This window comes from Suillus fuscotomentosus (assembly GCF_016647785.1).
Source record: "Suillus fuscotomentosus strain FC203 chromosome Unknown F5891scaffold_86, whole genome shotgun sequence".
Classification (NCBI taxonomy): Eukaryota; Fungi; Basidiomycota; class Agaricomycetes; order Boletales; family Suillaceae; genus Suillus; species Suillus fuscotomentosus.
In genome coordinates, this window is record NW_024539598.1 from 77,644 (window position 1) to 93,521 (window position 15,878).

A 15,878-nucleotide genomic window follows, 5' to 3' on the forward strand; every position below is an offset into this window, starting at 1 on the left:
AGCACTCTTCACTCTAAATACGGCATGCCGCCGCCGCTCGTCCCGAGCGGACTATCATCGATTCATCCCTGTATATACGGCCCGCACCTTTTTAATGTACCTTTAGTCTTCAGTAAGGATGCGGGGGATACAGGGACGAATCGAGGCCTATCGAGGCACTGCTCTGGTTGCTCTTTCACCTTATCGGTTGGTCTCTACCAGTGTGAGTGTACCATTTACCTCGGTACCTGGCTAAATCCAACATTAATCTGTTCCACGCGAGTCTCACTCCACAGATCAGTTGGTTGATCGGGCCGCAGTTCGGTATCTCACACTACAAGGAGCATGCAATAATTTATTGCGAGTCGTGACTGAGCTTACCCATATCCGATCAAGCACGGATCTTGCAGACACCTGCCAAGTGGCCCATACGGCTGCATCACAAATGTCCTACCTGAAGTATGCACCTTTGATTCCTTCTCAGACACTAGGCTAGTGATCAGAATTCCCAGTACAGAAGATTGCCCTCTCCTACTCTCACCCGGATTCCAGGAAAAACCTACTAGTACGGACATGAAAGAGTCTACGTTCTACTCCAGTAAGTCTATCGCCGCTTAATCTCGCCTGGCTCATGTGCGTCATGTTCAGGATCCGCACTGTCGTGCTGACACCGCTTCTGTTCACATACCCCCAACCTATCTGGATTCTTGTTCAGTTAGGTTACTTCTGCAGACAAATACATGACATGTACATACAAGGAAAGCACTTTGAGAGTACCAGGACGCTCGGATTGGATCGTACTTGTTACAGCAAGTTGCTTGACCAGAGTCCTGGAACTCCGCTCAGTTCAGGTTGCGAATCCTCTTATCTGCGCTAGGTTGTACATGCGGCAAGGCCAGCTGATATTCTACCGGCAAGAGTTCATCTCCACAACGCGGTAAGCACCGAGTGTCTCCCATAATTGCTTATCGTGGCGACCACTTTTTTGCCGCCTTATTCCATCTAGTATCCATCGAACTACCTTGGCTTCGATTACCCTAGTCGTAGGCGGGTTTGCCCCGCCGGATAGAGTACTGGCCTGTCTGCACATGACATATAAAACGGTATGATACCCATTTCGCCAACAATCGCTTTCGATGCTCAAAGCCATCTTTGCATGGAGGATATGCATGAACGTTCAAGAGTCAGCAGCGCCAGCGTGCTGGTTGTCCACAACCATTTCGAGTTGGTCAAATAGATCAGTGAAAATAATCCGCATTTGGGTCCATTTCGAACATAATCACTCATTTCCGTCGAGGTGCTGCATGAACCATGCGCTCATGATCGTTCCTTGTGTGGCATATCGTCATCGATGTCGCTACCAGTCTATAATATCGGGAGCGCATTTTAATAACACGTAACCGCTCAGCAGACCACACCTTTTTGTATTTGAATGAAATGAGTGAACGGATGAGCTCCCGGGTGGGTGAAATACATAATGCAGAACTGAGGTATTGGCAATAAATTGGAAATATAGTCTGTCCAGCTGAGGAGATTAGCGCAAATCGTAACTGTATATCATTCAAATCATGGGGTGCCACAAAGGTCTAGTCTGCGGAAGTCGGAGATTTGTAGAGTCGTGTTTTATGCATCTATGTTCGGCACCATAAACTCGAGGAATAGAAGACGATCTGTCGGATTGATGCGCAACATCAATTCCCGCAAAGCCTCGCAACCAACATGAACCTTGTCGTGAAAATAGAGGTGTCGGCTGGTGTCGGACACCTCACGATGATCTTCGATTGATCAATGGGGCGGCGATGCTTACGTCATAGCCAACCAATGAAAATAGTTTATCAGTTTAGATGTAAAGCCGGACACAACCAGGAAGCAAGAACACGCCAGCTGGATATGTTATCTTATCACTCAAGTATATCAAGCAAGAACTTTGGCACAGCACGGAAGTCAGGATCTCTCATTGGTGGAAAGGACTCAGCTATGACTAAAAAGCAGCAATATTATTTCCGGAGCTAGCACGAAAACGACGCGTCAAAGCGTTTTCGGCTTTGCTGGTTCATCAGTAGATTCTAGGTCAGCCCGGGAACTCCAAGAGCTCTTACAGCAGGAAGTTCTGTCCACGCTACCTTCCCCCTTCCCACAATTGGCGCGGACTTCCGTGTTATCTTCCAAAATAAGAATTACAATGTATTTTACAAAAAGTTTCGTCTACAGTCTACAGTAATGGGAAGGCGGATCATCCACCTTGGTCAGGCTAAAAATGCCCCGTAAGCTCTCACGTTCAGACACACTAAAAGACCTCCAGCGTCCGACAAAGGAACGTCTATTGTGGATGTAACCTTCAAAGATCCATGTCCCACGTCCCTCGTCACCCGAGTATTTCTGCGCAAAAAATACGTCATAAGAACGTGAAAAATACGTCGAGCGAAGCAAGGCTAACTGGTTTTCTCGTCAGAGTGACAAGTCCATCAGATAAGCGGATTCTTCCAAAGAAGATAAATGCACCCCAGGTGGCTTCCAGCCTGCGTGGAGTCTAGATGAATGCGTGAGCAATCCAAAAAACCCTTTTTATAACGAAATACTCACTTCACCAGTAATCACGACATCCAGGGCATGCCGTGGGTCCCTGTAGTTTTCCGAAGAATCAGTTGGGCGAAAAAGTTCATATCGATGTTTTGATGATGATCCTGTGGCGTCCGAAAATTCATTTGCTGTCTTTGAGGTGGGAAGGCATGACAATCGTGTCAACAACTATGAACGCAGTGAGAATCATACGCACAGTGACTCCTTCACAATCATTCATGGATAGATGCTTGAACGCTGACTCCCCAAAATCACCATTTTGCGGAACGCTGGGCAATGGAATGCATGGTGTGAAGCAGAGGTGTTCCTCAAGTCGGCATTGGATAGGATGTCTGGACACGAAATCAGGCAAAACCGTGGGATCCGATTTCTGGGAAGGGCATCGACAAAACGATGTTGGTGATGTCTAAGGAGGTTTTAGTCGAGTTCTCGAAGCCACATTGACCATCGCCTACCCTGTGAAATTCATCATCGATTAGGACTAGTAAATGATATCAGGCACTCACATATATGTACCTTCCCAAGTTCCACTTAGCAACCCAATGCACGACCGAAGTTCCCAAGTGTCATCCGGCAAGCCCAGGCGATGGGCAATACGATAGAACTCTTCATCGTGAGCGAGACTTCTTGATGCCCGCATCTTCCTTCCCGCACGATCCGCAAAGGGCTCACGGGAGGAGCTTTGATGACCCGAATCAGCGACAAGAGGTGTCCTTCTCCTTGTGATGGCAAAGAAGTCTTCTATAGTGGGACCATCATGTTCCGTGGGGCGTGCAACCACCTGAGTTTGTGGCAAGTGTTTGGGCACTTGCAGAGCGATCGCCTCCTTCAGTGCAAAAGTGAGAAAGATTGACGCGGAAAGAAGGCTGGGAGTGGTTAGCGTGTATTCCTTAGTGTAGATCGAGGATACGAGCGCCCGGTAATTATTTCCGACACAGGCGCCGGGCATTATTTCTGGTCCTCGGCTGTACGAGCCGTCCAATGATAAAGGGCATCGTCTTGTCCCGCTGTTCACATGAAGCGAAGGAACCTAATTAAATGATGTCAGTGATGGTTTAATATGTGGGCGCGGTCACTTCATCACATTTGACGACCCTGTGACAAAAGGTCTTAGTTCCGAAAGCGTCTGACTGCGTTCCTCCGGCGGCATATCGGTAATAAATTCTGGACGATGCATTAAATCAGGAACGCCTATATACTAGAAAGGTGTGCAATAGCCTCACTGTGAGACCAAACCAAACATGCCACAGATATAGCTAATGCGCGAGCCGTGTCGTCACGGAAGGCCCCTTGTTGGCCAAGGCAACGTTTCAAGAGCATACGTATATATTGCGCAATGCCGGCAGAGTGAAGCTGAAATTCGTTCATCCCATCGCTCTCCAACAGCATTAGGTAGATTGTCCAGAGGTCGGGAAGGATACTGTGATCGGCAACATGGCGATGCCGGATACGTCGAAGCACCGCACATCGGCGCTGTAACTCCAATGCCAGGTTCGTAGTTGTTGGAGATGGTAGCTTGCTGCGACGGAGATGAGCAGCTAGGTCGAATCTACTGCGAAACACCCGCGCATAAAGCTGGGGGCAAGATTTCAGGGAGAGGGCGTCATGTAGGTTGCGGCTACACAAAAGTAGCTGGAGAACAGCACCAAGACCAGTGAGCGGCGCGGAAGCAACAGTGAAGAAAGCTATCTGCGACAGAACATCGACAGGGATTGATTCGAGGTGAGGAAGCATCATATGCTGTGTAGAATCATGACTGCAAGCCCCTTTTAAACTAGAAAACAGGTGAGTGGCGGAGTGCCGTTCGAGCAATGAGATCACCGCGCGAACTAAGCGGAGGTTCACTTTTCTCATTGAGAAAATCGAAACGTCTGAAAGAGAGGTAAACACACGTTCTCCAGATCAGATCTTGATTGTAATCGTGGCTACATACCCGTGTGCCTGGTTGAATTCATATATCCGTCTTCACAGCAAGTGCTATCGGAAGCGCACCGTAATTCCTGGCCAAATAGTTTCCACTTCTAGCACGGGGCAATATATGTGGCGTTGATTGCGCAACTGCTGTCCTAGTAGTCGTCTCCCAGACTAGTACTGCTGAATCAGGGCCGACCGCTAAAGTTGAACGTGTACATCACTCCAAATTTGAGTGCAAAGCAAGAAGGCGGATAGCTTGCTGCGACACCATTGCGCAGTAAATGACTGCTGAGCACTCAATGGATCCACCATATCTTGTGAAACATCCTTTGAGCTTCCAGCATCTGACGAGGGTAAGAGAGCCTCATCGAGAGCCGTCGCTGCCAAAGCAACTTGCTCTAGCACGGAGATGAATAATCCAGACTCGTTGTTAGATGGCAACAAGCGTTCCGAGCATCGAACTACTCCGATGGTGCATTGGCATTATGATAACGGTCAAATGGCGGTGGCAAAACGCATTTCCTAAGATACGCTAAGAAAGGCAACATAGGTTTGCACTGCTTTGTGCATTCCCCCATCTGTTTGAAGTTAACCTTGTCCACTGACTGATCTAGCGTGACAACCACTCACAAAGTTGTGCGTGAGTGAAGCGAAATGTGAACCCGCGCGTTGCCTATGCACTGTGCGCAGCAGCTATTTCTTCTCTGTATGTAAATGCCCTAAAATTTACAATCGATATTGATGCGTGTTTTGTGCATGCGGTTGGCCGATACTATGCAGTGTCAGCGTTATGAACAAGCCAACTCATCATACGGTTGGGACTTTGCCTTGCAGGAAGCGTCTGATGTGTGGGTCCATTTAATTGGCACTAGTACATTCATCACGCACATTAACAATGATCGTATCGCACAAAACCTTCACATTTCCTAGAATGATGCTTCTTCTTCTTAACTTGTCTTGTCACAGCTTACAAAATCTCGCTCATCCACACCCAGTTTAATTACAGTTCTTTAGGAAGAAGTTAGGTGTAAATCGTTATGCAAGATACAGGAGGATGCTTACTCTGCATGGCAGCGATATCGGAACTCTGGACGTAGTCATCAAATTCAGCAACCTTCTCCTGTAGATCGTCCAAGGAAACGAGTTCGTCCTCTGTTCAAAACAGTCATGAATAACCCCTTCATTGATACGATGGGGAATGATAACTCGCCAACAACTACAGTGATTTGAAGCTTTTTGATGCCATAGCCGACAGCGACTAGTTTGCTGGCACCCCAAACAAGACCTTCCTGTTCAATGGAACGTACCGCGTCCTCGAGTGCTTGCATGTCGGTTTCATCGTCCCAAGGCTTAACCTCCAAGGTTACGACAGACTATTTGGAGGCAGCTGTCATAAGCGCCGCGATATAAAGCAAACGAAAAGACCAACCTTCGCAGCTGCTTTGGGTTTATTGGCTTTCTTTGCATTGTAAGCGGCAACACGTTCTGCTTTGAGCCTCTCTGCCTCTGCGTCTTCTTCATCGTCATCAGCGAAAAGGTCAACTTCGTCTTCATCAGCAGCAGCAGCAGCGGCCGGAGCCGGAGTCGATGCCGATTGAAGGAAAGCCTGCCCAGCTGTGCTTGTGCCAGGTAAAGTCGCATGCTCCGCGGCGTAAGACTTGATGTGAGAATACCATCTGGCAGAATGCGGGTACTTGGATGGCTCTGGTGCCGTAAGCAAGTTGTAAACGTGAACGTCTGCCTGAGAGGGCGTGTAGCTGGAAACAAGAGATTTAGCTAAATATAACAAACATTAAAGGCCAAAGGAGAATCAGAAGGCTAGGTGAAGAGTTATCGGCATATCTGAGCAGCGGTGTCTAGTCGCTTCTTGGAAACACGGACCATAGCATAGTGATCATCACGAAAAAATGTTGAAGGATGGACAAAAACTCACCCTTCGATGTAGGACCTGGTACTTAGGTGTTGCTCAAGGGCGTCGAAGTTCAAAGACATCTTTATCGTCAAGACTGCAGCGATGGTTGAGTAGAATGATAAGTTTAAAATTTAAAGTTGTTTTCGACATGCCTCTTTAGGGCCGGCCCACCAAACAAGCTCGACCGCCGGGCGACTTGTACTACAACTCGAAGTACTAACAACAATTATCTTGGTGCTATTACATCTGCCCTGCGGGATACTACAAGCTGTCATTGGCAATCCATAGAATGCGAACCTGACGATACCCGGACCAGCAGTTGACCCGATGTGATTTTTTCTGTATACTATGAGGCTGCAATTTATTGACTATCCTAGACTTTCACCAGTGCTGAGCACTGAGTACTGAGCATTTGTAAGTCGTCCTTGTATTCCCTTCGTGTGTAAAACTTGTTAAATATGGTGTCCTCTGCATTTTATAGAGCCAAACCATTTCGCCATATCAGACACACCCTTGCCTCATGGCATCCTGTGCATTCATATATGAACTTTTCTATCACGGTGTAGAAAGATCTACGTGGATGAACATGCTTTTGGCATAGACGAAATGCACCGGTACCGGGGTGAATCGATCCCATTGGCCCAACTGCGTGACTTTCATCTGACTTTCAAGTTGTCTTGGTGCTGAGACTTCTCAAGATGATATGACGCTATTAATTTGCCTGAATTATGGGACTAATGACACAAGGCAAGTGATTATTCACTCCTCTTACAAAGCCTTTACTCATTTCATGCAATGGGTAGTAATCAAGCAACGGAACAGCTTGCCAAATATGATGCAAAACTGTCATCTTACCTATACTTGGAGGGAATTCTTGTTAATTCTTCGTGAGTACTGCTTGCCAAGCCAGTGACAGTTGCTCGTATCGTATGCCGGAACAGGAAAAATCAATTGTTGGTGACGATGGGCCACACAAGACCCCTACTCAAATGTCTGTCCGTCTCGCTTCATAAGGCGGAAATTGACTGATCAGAGTTCGCTTATGGAATACCGCTTGATCCCGATATCTCAGCCCTGCAAGGCCTAGTCCCAATGAGAACACGACATTTATACCGCATACCCCCCTTTCGAATAAAATATATAGTCACTCGTTCTGGTCTCCGTCTTCCCCGCGATGAAGCGCCATCTTGATACTGACGTTCCTCGCATACTATGCGCTTCCGTCATTCCTCGGGTACTCACATGATGACCGTCAGGCTACATTCCCGCTATTCTATCCGCCTAATAGACCCTCGCGCTTCGATTACGCTGATATGGTTTCGATATGGAGTGGTGCGAATGTCATTATATTTATTATGAGATCAAGGGTTCGCAAGCAGTCTGATGCGCGTCCATTAGCGATGGTGTCGGCATGGAGCTCCTAATGATTGAAAGCTGGGTGGCTACTGACTACCGTGAGCGTCGCGATCATCCTGCGAAATTGCCTAGTTCTCACCTGATGGTTGTGATTGTCTTCAATCCATCATGATGTTCCTCTAAGGGTACTTTCGCGTAATATTCCACTTCATGTCACTCCAGAGTGCTTACTTGTTGACCGCAGCGCCGTGACGTCAATCAACATTTGCAGTACTTACAAAAGTTAGTACAGAAAATTCGAATGTGGTGTGGAACGTGTGGATGCCGTCAAGGCTGTATACATGCGTTCGGACACAATCTGGATTCGCGCTCGACGACCGTTGCTCGTGCTTTTTTTTTTTTGGGTTCTGCCTGATGTATGTAAGCGTGTATAAGGCTAAAGCCCAGCTGTCATTGTGGTGATTGGCATGAGTGGTGACGCGCGGGTTTCCGAAGTCGTCGGAATTTAAGTACTCCGTCGGGATCACATCATCTGAATCCTGGAAAGGATACAACGACTATGAGGAGTCGTGTGAATGAGTTTTGAGTCATCGAGACTCATTCACACGACTCCTCATAGTCGTTCGTCTGCATGCTTGCAAGGGTGCGACCATTCATCTATGAAGCCTTGAGGTGAAAGGTAACGTGTGAAGGGTGACAAGGTGGTAAACATTGTATTTGGCGAGTTGTGAGAGACGCATATGAACACATCTTGATATCAAGCAGGAGGTCATCAGATTTGACATGAGAATCGCAGAAGTGCTGAAACGATAAAGACTCTCGTAAGCCGCAACGTGCGTTAAGGAGTTGTAACATACTTCTGTATCCTAGATCTCGAGAATTGCTGTGGTACAGCATTCGTGGCAGTTTTCTGTTCGTGCCTCTACTTACCTACGAGATAAATTACTCGACTGGGCGTAGTATGAAGCCTATTAGTGCGGGGAGCTTCATCCACATGCCCAACAACGAAGGCGCTGAAACGCCTACTTATCACCTCGGGATTTGGTGATACGTACTGCCGGCGTATCGATGAAGAGATTGTGCCATTTGACCCACGATCAGTGGCGGCTGGGTGTTTTACGAACATGCTCGGACCAGAACGTTTTATCCGAGACTGTGGCGGGAAGCATGTGGTACGTGCGCTGTTAGGAAGTCGCGAATTGCACTAAGGCTTTGGACCAAAACCTTGCGTCATGACCCCATGATGTTGAGAGTCTGTCCCACGGAAGTACTCGAAATAGTTAAGCTGAGTCCTAAGAAAGACCCTGTTTTGGAACATAAAGTTAACATCTCAACAAGGAATAGAAAAGGAAAGCGGTTAAACTCACAGCCATGGTCCTGAACGTTGACAATAAGTATTGCGTGTTGACGAAGCGTCGCAAGAACGGAAGGGATGATTATATCACCACATAATCTTACGTGCAACTTTTTCGTGAGATAAAACTCTAGTAATGGTGGATTATCCCCTTCAGCTGAACATATTATTCAACGGTGGCCTTGAAGGCTGAGATGGGCATGAAGAAGTCCTGGCGCAAGTGTCGATGGTGATACTGTTATTGGCCCTACATCCGCTCACGCCAGTCATAGTGACTGTTATGCCTCGTTGCAACTTGAAGTTGGCGATACTTTTGGGAATGACAGTGATCCCACCTTCAGGACAAAGGTTTGCTCTTGCGAGTTTTGCTTCCAATGACGTGAGAGCAGCGTGCATAGATGCAATGTTTTTTTTTTCATCAATGGTCGCAGAGTACATCGATGGGAACTGGTCATCTGATTCCATTTTCCATCATGGTCATGCACTAACGATGGCAGAAGGAGTCGTGGACTTTTACCGGGCGGAGGGGCGTAAATGCGGCACAGCAGTAGTGTGCCTATGAGAGTATCGAATTAGCTGATTCTTGTCATGAGTCATACAGTAAACGCTCAGTCGGGTTCCTGTAGCAAATGCAATATAACACATTGTGAGTTGGTCTACCCTGAATCGCGGGCGAAAACTTTGCTGACAGGCCCGTCATAGTACTTGCAGTCATCTGGATCGGCACTGACGAGAGAGTGGAGCTGGGGTGTAAAAGATGAGGGGAAAAGCAGAGGCCAGATTTAGTGTAGACCGCAAGATGACACGAGGAGGTGCCCAAGAGTTGCGGAATGATGACTGATTGAAGAACGGGATGATGTTCTAGCTATGTAATTAGCTATAAGCGTAGATATGCAATTGATATACAACCAGGACGCGTCCGACTCGGTCCTCGGAGTCTTCGAAGCGAATCTCGGGACGGAAGGCTTGTCCGAGTCGAACTCTAATAATTATCGAACTCATTATTTCTTTAACAAGTTACCTCCCCGAGGGTAATCGGGACTGAACAATTGAATGGTTTAATATTATCAATATATATCATTCAAGTATACCACTTGACATCGGGTAAAAGTTCGCGCGCCGACTAAACCGTACATTAACGTTTCAACAGTGAGCCGCGAATTGTTCTCTTTTGCTAGCTGATTATCTCCGAATGCACTTCTGGTAATCGAACACTTCAAATACCCGCCTGCACTGAGGTCAGTGCGTATTATCGTACATTGTATGTCTGTCGAATTGTATCTTCACTCACAAGGCGCGCGGAGCTCAATTCGACGGAAGCGAAGGTCCTGCCCCATGGGGAACCCATGTCCACTAAGCCTATGTAGTGCAACACCGTCTGCTTCGTCGAAGAATTATACGGAGTCGAGATCTCGGGATGATGATCCAGGCCCAAGGTACAGACAAAATCGTTTGATCAGGATGGAAAACGCCATGTTAATTGGGCACGGCGCCACTGCTATGGGTCCGAAAAAGCATGAGGTAAGTTGTTAGTTTAACTCTCGCTTGAGCAATTACGCCTACCAATGTCGGGCACCCTATGCTCATATTTCCTATCGCCGCCTCTTGTCGCCTTGAATCATTTCACGTGTTTTGGCATTGCAGCCCTGTAGGGCCAAAGGTCGGCCAATCGAAAGAAATTTAATGTCATCTCGTTGCACGTAACAGGGAGCGGCCAGGGTACGGAGTCCGCGATATTCAACGAGCTCCTACCGTATGGAGACATTAATATTAGTAAGAGTCAAAAGGTTTTCAGTCTAATAACTGGTATTATTTATCGAAGGAAGTACCCGAGATGATGGCACTTACTATTACTAGTGCGCCTCGGATACGACCTCATGACATGCTGCGCATACCGTGATCCTCTTGCTGCGTGTTGTAACCCGTGTGCGTTCTTCGTCACTAGTACCGAAAGTTTAATCTGAGATTCTTTTTTCCTATTTAGGTAATATGCGTTCCAACAGCATGGCGCAATCACATTCCGGATATAACCGGTAAGTTGGTTAACAAGACTGAATTATATTGACGTCCTTTATATGAGCGGCTTACTTTCGCCTTCCAATGATATCAGTGACCGTACCATAGCTTCTTCGCGGAGCGCCCTTGCGATCTTGTTCACATGAGAATCTCGTGCCAATCTATACCCTTCCAAGCAATGATTCGCAAGTCGCCGTTTCACTGAAAAGCAGAGTCATTCTTCGAGTTTTGTCCCTCCTCGAGCATGTCCGCCTCTCTTATCACGACTCCAGCTGAGCTTTTAGAACAAATCGTCCTAATCGCAGCTCGCCAGCATCTCCAAGGCCCACCAAGTGTCTTGCGTTCCCTACGATTAACGTGCCGCATGGCTAACAGTGCCCTTTCACCTGAGTCAAACTCATATATGTACTTCATGTTATTCAGGGACAGATTTTCTCCTTGGAGACATTTTCAGGCGGTCAGCTCACAGTCGATAACATAGAGCATGAGCTGAGGAAACGTTTTCGAGCACTTCAACGCATTCGGCGAGGCGATGTTGCTGATCCTGACATCCTAGAGTCCCTCTCCACCATCTATATTATGATGCTGGAGGATGATGGTCGGAACTGGGACCAGTTACTTTGGGCTCGACTTCCAATTTTTATGACGCGCTTCCTTCGCGAACGTTTAATGGTTGGTGCCGAGAATAACAAAGGATGGCCCACAGAGAATGAGGTCAATGTCTTGGCGGTTTCCATCTTCTGGTTGATGTCCTGCTCAGGTTAGTATTTACCCAGTCTTCATTACCTGCATCCGTGATTATCATGCCTCCGCAGAGTCCATATGCGATGAAACCGATGAACTCAGGAGAGAGTTCGTGCAACTGCTATCACCATACTCCTTTGCTGGGTTTCGAGTTCGTTCTCTATTAATTATGCTTGTTATATTTTTACAACACATTTTCCAGTATCCATGTTTCACTGGGCTGGAGTACGATTTCTGTCCTTTGGAAAATTCTCCCAAGACTGTTGTCACATCTGCTTATGGGGTATATTCTCCCATTCGTCCAGTTTCAACTACCATATGCTACTTTGGGCGGCCAGTACCGTTCAACCTTCCACCTGTTGCTCCATATGCTATCCTCGTTCACTTTTCTCGTTTGGAGACTCGCCCTCTTATGATCCCTCCACATCTACCAGAGACTCGAGCAGAGGCTGTCGCGAACAGTATTTCAGGGCCTACAAAGGAGGACATAGTATACTTTAATACTCGTTGCAAGACTCATTTTCCGGGCACGATGTACGGCAACCGCTTCGACACTCTGCTTAAGAGCCGGCGACATGATCCTGATTGGACGCGTTCCATTCGTGATCCTCTCTATCGCTCCCCTTCTTCCTTACCTGGACAATATATCCCTGGTACGATTTCCGGTCGCTGGCAGGGATCTTTCATTGTTGAGTTTTGTACTTGTTCATCCCACACATGGACTAATATGAATAGGCCCCATATTATGATGTATACAAGGATATGCTATCGTCTCCCTCTGCTCCGTCACCTTTTCCAACATTTGGCCGGTTCCCTCTTTATGTTACTTTCAGAGAGCTTTACTGTTACTCTCCGTCAATCCCCCTCCCCTTGGGAGGCAATGAAGGCGTATTTGAAAATGCATTTTTGCCAATCGGCTGTCGGTGGCATGAGACCGAGGCTAGTCCTGTCATTAGTTCTTGAGCAAAGGTTGACATTTTCAACAGACAGGGATTGAATTTACTGGAAAAAACGCGTCGTTCAAGGCCTATTATTCTCCACCGAGGCAAGAGCACCTCGAAATTGGCCTCGTCGGAGGCATTGCCGGCGAGTCAAAGCCAAGTGCGCATGGTGCTTTTGATGTCATCATTACAGGAGTGGTATGCGCCATAAAATCCTTCCTGTTTCGTATATAGTAATTTGTTCAACAGACAGAGGATCGATATGCAGCTGCTTGGGGTGGCTACCGCTACATGGGACGGATACGACCCTCAGATGGTCTAATCGTTCTTCTCCGTGAACCAGTAAGGAACGCTAGTCTGCTGTCATTTCTACGCTCAAGCAGTATGTAGCTGGACCCTCAGATGGTTGAACTTGGGCGAGCGTTATTCAGAGGCTACAGTGCGTTAGGTCGATTCAAACGATTGGTGTGTAGTCGCTGACAAGGTTGCATTAGTCATCTCTTCTCGCAACTTTGTGGGTCGCTGGAGACGTGTGTCCAGCGGCGTTCATCCTCCTGAATGGGAGTCAATATTCAGTTTGTGCAAAGACATGTCATGGGAATAGCGTCAATGTGATTTGCGTTCTCCTTAATTGTTGTACATCGCCATAATACCTATTAGTATAAAATACATGTTCTCACACCGAGTGTTTGGGTTAACTTCACCTGCTAAGGAAAAGACTGGCCGACGGCGGCCCGGCAGGACATACCGGTACTACACAACAACTCAACAACTACAGTGTTTTTTGAACAATCTATGCTCACTGCCACTGCGACCGACATAATGTCCACTCAAGCCGTTGCGTTTGACTGGCTTCCCTCAGGAGGTGATGGAGAACATTGCTTTCTTCGCAGCAACAACGACAGATATAGGACCTCCCTCCGACCTGCTCCCTTTACTTCTAAGCTGCAGGAGCATATATCATGCTCTATCACTTGATGCAAATCTACATCTTTGCGCACGCATATTTGAGTATAAATTCGATATCAGGGCCGCCGTTCGTCGTCTAGGCCAGCATATCGCTACGCCTGATGTCTTATCGAAGGAGTTGCGCAAGAGATTTGTTTACCTGAAGCGAATACGGGCGCGGACAGATTCTCGAATCTGTGCACACAGTGCACCAGACATGTCGAATTCGCCGATGATCAGCGAGTTGCTTTGGCTCGCCTACCTAATGATGCTTGAAAACGACGGAAAGAATGTCAAGCAACTGAGGGAATACGCTGGAATGGAGCAATGGTTGATGGAGTATTGGTTCGATGATAAGGGTGCATCGCTCGCCTCGAAGGCGCTCCTGGAAGATGTGTGGCTGCTCGATAACGAGCACAATTCTCTGGCAATGTGGTTGTTTTGGTTGTTTCTCAGACCCGGTGCGTCGTATGGGTTATCTCCACCCTGTACTTCTGTTTAACCCTCATTCACAGACCGTTTCCAGCGTACTGAAAGAAATTATCGGACTTTCGCAACCGTTTTGAAACCGACTGCTTTGGCAGCCAACAGGGTATGTCCTTATTTCTACCTCCATGCACCTGCTGATAATTCAAGTATAATATATGTCACACTCCATGGGAGGACTTCATCCCCAAGTTCTGCCTGCTTGAGCCTACGTGCATAAATCACTATTCTAATCCATATCAATTAACTCCACCGACGATGGCTATTCCTGCAATCCTCTCTTACCTCAGCTTGGTGGGTCCTCTTGTGGGTCCAGCAAGGGCTGTCTACAAAGGACTACATACACCGAACGGCTTTCCATCCTCTCTGAATCAGAGTCTTGAATGGGAAGCTGACTGGCAGAGGTGCATAAATCTTGCTAGAAGCCCTCTCGCTAGCCAATTCTCAGGTGCATATAAGGTGGGCAGTCTACAAGGTGTGTGGGAAGGTGTCTTTACGGTATGTCGATTCATAGCACAAGCCTGAAACCCTCCGATTAAACAAGGTATCTTTAGTACACGGAATTCACTACCTATGCTGCGCTCCTGTCTGGACGCCCACCTTCGATCCTCCATAACTCTATGGTTGCGCAGCACCGTCAAACCTGGAAGTTGCGAGAGTATTACTTAACTGTTTCGAGGGGCGCTGATGGCATTGCTGGCGGTCTAGAATTACCACCGCTGAGCTCGGGTGATCCGCTCAAGGCATTTTTTCCATCTGGCATCCGTATTCACGAGCATGCAGGCAGTGCAGAGGTGCACGAGCCCGGGAAAATAGTTCCACTTTCCTACAGACAGCCATCGGCTTGTGGCGTGGAAGCCGAGGGCCTCGATATTCAAGATATTATTGTCGTAGGAGAGGTCATTAATCATTTACTTATCTTAAACTGTTCTCATTTTTTTGCCAGGGTCATTCTGCTTGGGGCCAATTCAATCTCATTGGTAGGGTACGACCTTGCGACGGTTTTGTTAGTTTTTTGAAAGAATATGTACGTCTACTCAATTCATATTATGTATCGTGCATGAACTCGTCTGTTTATTAGGTCGAAGGCGATCGAGGACAATGGCTTTATCGGGGTTATCTGGTCGGTAGCATCAACGGGAGCCTCTCGGGGCGCTGGCGAGATACACTCAGTCTCCCCGATGCCAATGGTTATGAGGGTTGTTTCGTGATGAGTAGGCGGAGATGATGGAATCATCATATACTGATATCTAGTTATGAATTTAGTTTACCAGCATCCTTACATTCTTCCAGATTCAGGCGAAACCAGAGCGCGTGCATCTCACCTGGACTAGTCTTACGACAAGGTTTGCCGGTCTGTCCAGGATGAGTCCGACTGTTGAGTGACAGAACGAAGATCTTGGGTGAAATGAAAAAAGGGAGCTGATTAATGATTATGGGCGAGTAGGTAAAATATGATGTCTACGCTGGTGTCTATAGCGTTAGTTAAATAGATCATAAAGGATACAGACTGAGGGATGGGGCAGATAATACAGGCAAGTGGTTGGGGTCTAGGAGGACGATGGAATTATTCGTGGATGTCTTGTCAAAGGTCATATGTCAACGTGCATTTGCTTATCAAGGATTCGTACTCACTGGTTAGATCTGA

General features: G+C 47.3%; 5 protein-coding genes across 5 annotated transcripts; 3 read left to right on the forward strand and 2 right to left on the reverse strand.

Moving 5' to 3' along the window:
- Nucleotides 1-2,184: 2,184 nt before the first annotated feature.
- Nucleotides 2,185-4,293, reverse strand: F5891DRAFT_962145 (uncharacterized protein; the record flags this gene model as incomplete). The annotated part of the gene is made up of 8 exons (XM_041375881.1): nucleotides 2,185-2,358; nucleotides 2,417-2,509; nucleotides 2,563-2,691; nucleotides 2,762-2,965; nucleotide 3,015; nucleotides 3,066-3,589; nucleotides 3,662-3,723; nucleotides 3,783-4,293. The coding sequence occupies 8 exons, from the start codon at nucleotides 4,291-4,293 to the stop codon at nucleotides 2,185-2,187; spliced, it is 1,698 nt and encodes a 565-aa protein (XP_041219588.1).
- Nucleotides 4,294-5,494: 1,201 nt separating this feature from the next.
- Nucleotides 5,495-6,465, reverse strand: F5891DRAFT_1131085 (uncharacterized protein; the record flags this gene model as incomplete). The annotated part of the gene is made up of 4 exons (XM_041364624.1): nucleotides 5,495-5,625; nucleotides 5,684-5,846; nucleotides 5,903-6,230; nucleotides 6,407-6,465. 4 exons carry the CDS (start codon nucleotides 6,463-6,465, stop codon nucleotides 5,495-5,497), a joined length of 681 nt encoding a protein of 226 aa, XP_041219589.1.
- A 2,801-nt stretch (nucleotides 6,466-9,266) lies between these two features.
- Nucleotides 9,267-9,981, forward strand: F5891DRAFT_738446 (uncharacterized protein). The gene is made up of 2 exons (XM_041373034.1): nucleotides 9,267-9,741; nucleotides 9,798-9,981. Exon 1 carries the CDS (start codon nucleotides 9,322-9,324, stop codon nucleotides 9,655-9,657), a length of 336 nt encoding a protein of 111 aa, XP_041219590.1. The 5' UTR covers nucleotides 9,267-9,321; the 3' UTR covers nucleotides 9,658-9,741; nucleotides 9,798-9,981.
- Nucleotides 9,982-11,372: 1,391 nt separating this feature from the next.
- Nucleotides 11,373-13,440, forward strand: F5891DRAFT_738455 (uncharacterized protein). The gene is made up of 8 exons (XM_041373035.1): nucleotides 11,373-11,871; nucleotides 11,927-12,006; nucleotides 12,058-12,543; nucleotides 12,591-12,794; nucleotides 12,842-12,994; nucleotides 13,046-13,138; nucleotides 13,187-13,235; nucleotides 13,291-13,440. The coding sequence occupies exons 1-8, from the start codon at nucleotides 11,691-11,693 to the stop codon at nucleotides 13,398-13,400; spliced, it is 1,356 nt and encodes a 451-aa protein (XP_041219591.1). The 5' UTR covers nucleotides 11,373-11,690; the 3' UTR covers nucleotides 13,401-13,440.
- A 114-nt stretch (nucleotides 13,441-13,554) lies between these two features.
- Nucleotides 13,555-15,811, forward strand: F5891DRAFT_738472 (uncharacterized protein). Its single transcript, XM_041373036.1, has 6 exons — nucleotides 13,555-14,205; nucleotides 14,260-14,336; nucleotides 14,381-14,728; nucleotides 14,785-15,129; nucleotides 15,177-15,257; nucleotides 15,312-15,811. The coding sequence occupies exons 1-6, from the start codon at nucleotides 13,665-13,667 to the stop codon at nucleotides 15,456-15,458; spliced, it is 1,539 nt and encodes a 512-aa protein (XP_041219592.1). The 5' UTR covers nucleotides 13,555-13,664; the 3' UTR covers nucleotides 15,459-15,811.
- Nucleotides 15,812-15,878: the final 67 nt, after the last annotated feature.

Bases quoted from the DNA above. Each gene is read 5' to 3' on its own strand.
- F5891DRAFT_738446 (XM_041373034.1), top strand. From the start codon at position 9,322: ATGGTGATACTGTTATTGGCCCTACATCCGCTCACGCCAGTCATAGTG.
- F5891DRAFT_738455 (XM_041373035.1), top strand. From the start codon at position 11,691: ATGATGCTGGAGGATGATGGTCGGAACTGGGACCAGTTACTTTGGGCT. The intron at 12,995-13,045 runs GTATGCGCCATA...TTTGTTCAACAG, and splicing joins ATGTCATCATTACAGGAGTG to ACAGAGGATCGATATGCAGC. The intron at 13,236-13,290 runs GTGCGTTAGGTC...AGGTTGCATTAG, and splicing joins AGCGTTATTCAGAGGCTACA to TCATCTCTTCTCGCAACTTT.
- F5891DRAFT_738472 (XM_041373036.1), top strand. From the start codon at position 13,665: ATGGAGAACATTGCTTTCTTCGCAGCAACAACGACAGATATAGGACCT. The intron at 14,337-14,380 runs GTATGTCCTTAT...TGATAATTCAAG, and splicing joins CTGCTTTGGCAGCCAACAGG to TATAATATATGTCACACTCC. The intron at 14,729-14,784 runs GTATGTCGATTC...AGGTATCTTTAG, and splicing joins TGTGGGAAGGTGTCTTTACG to TACACGGAATTCACTACCTA.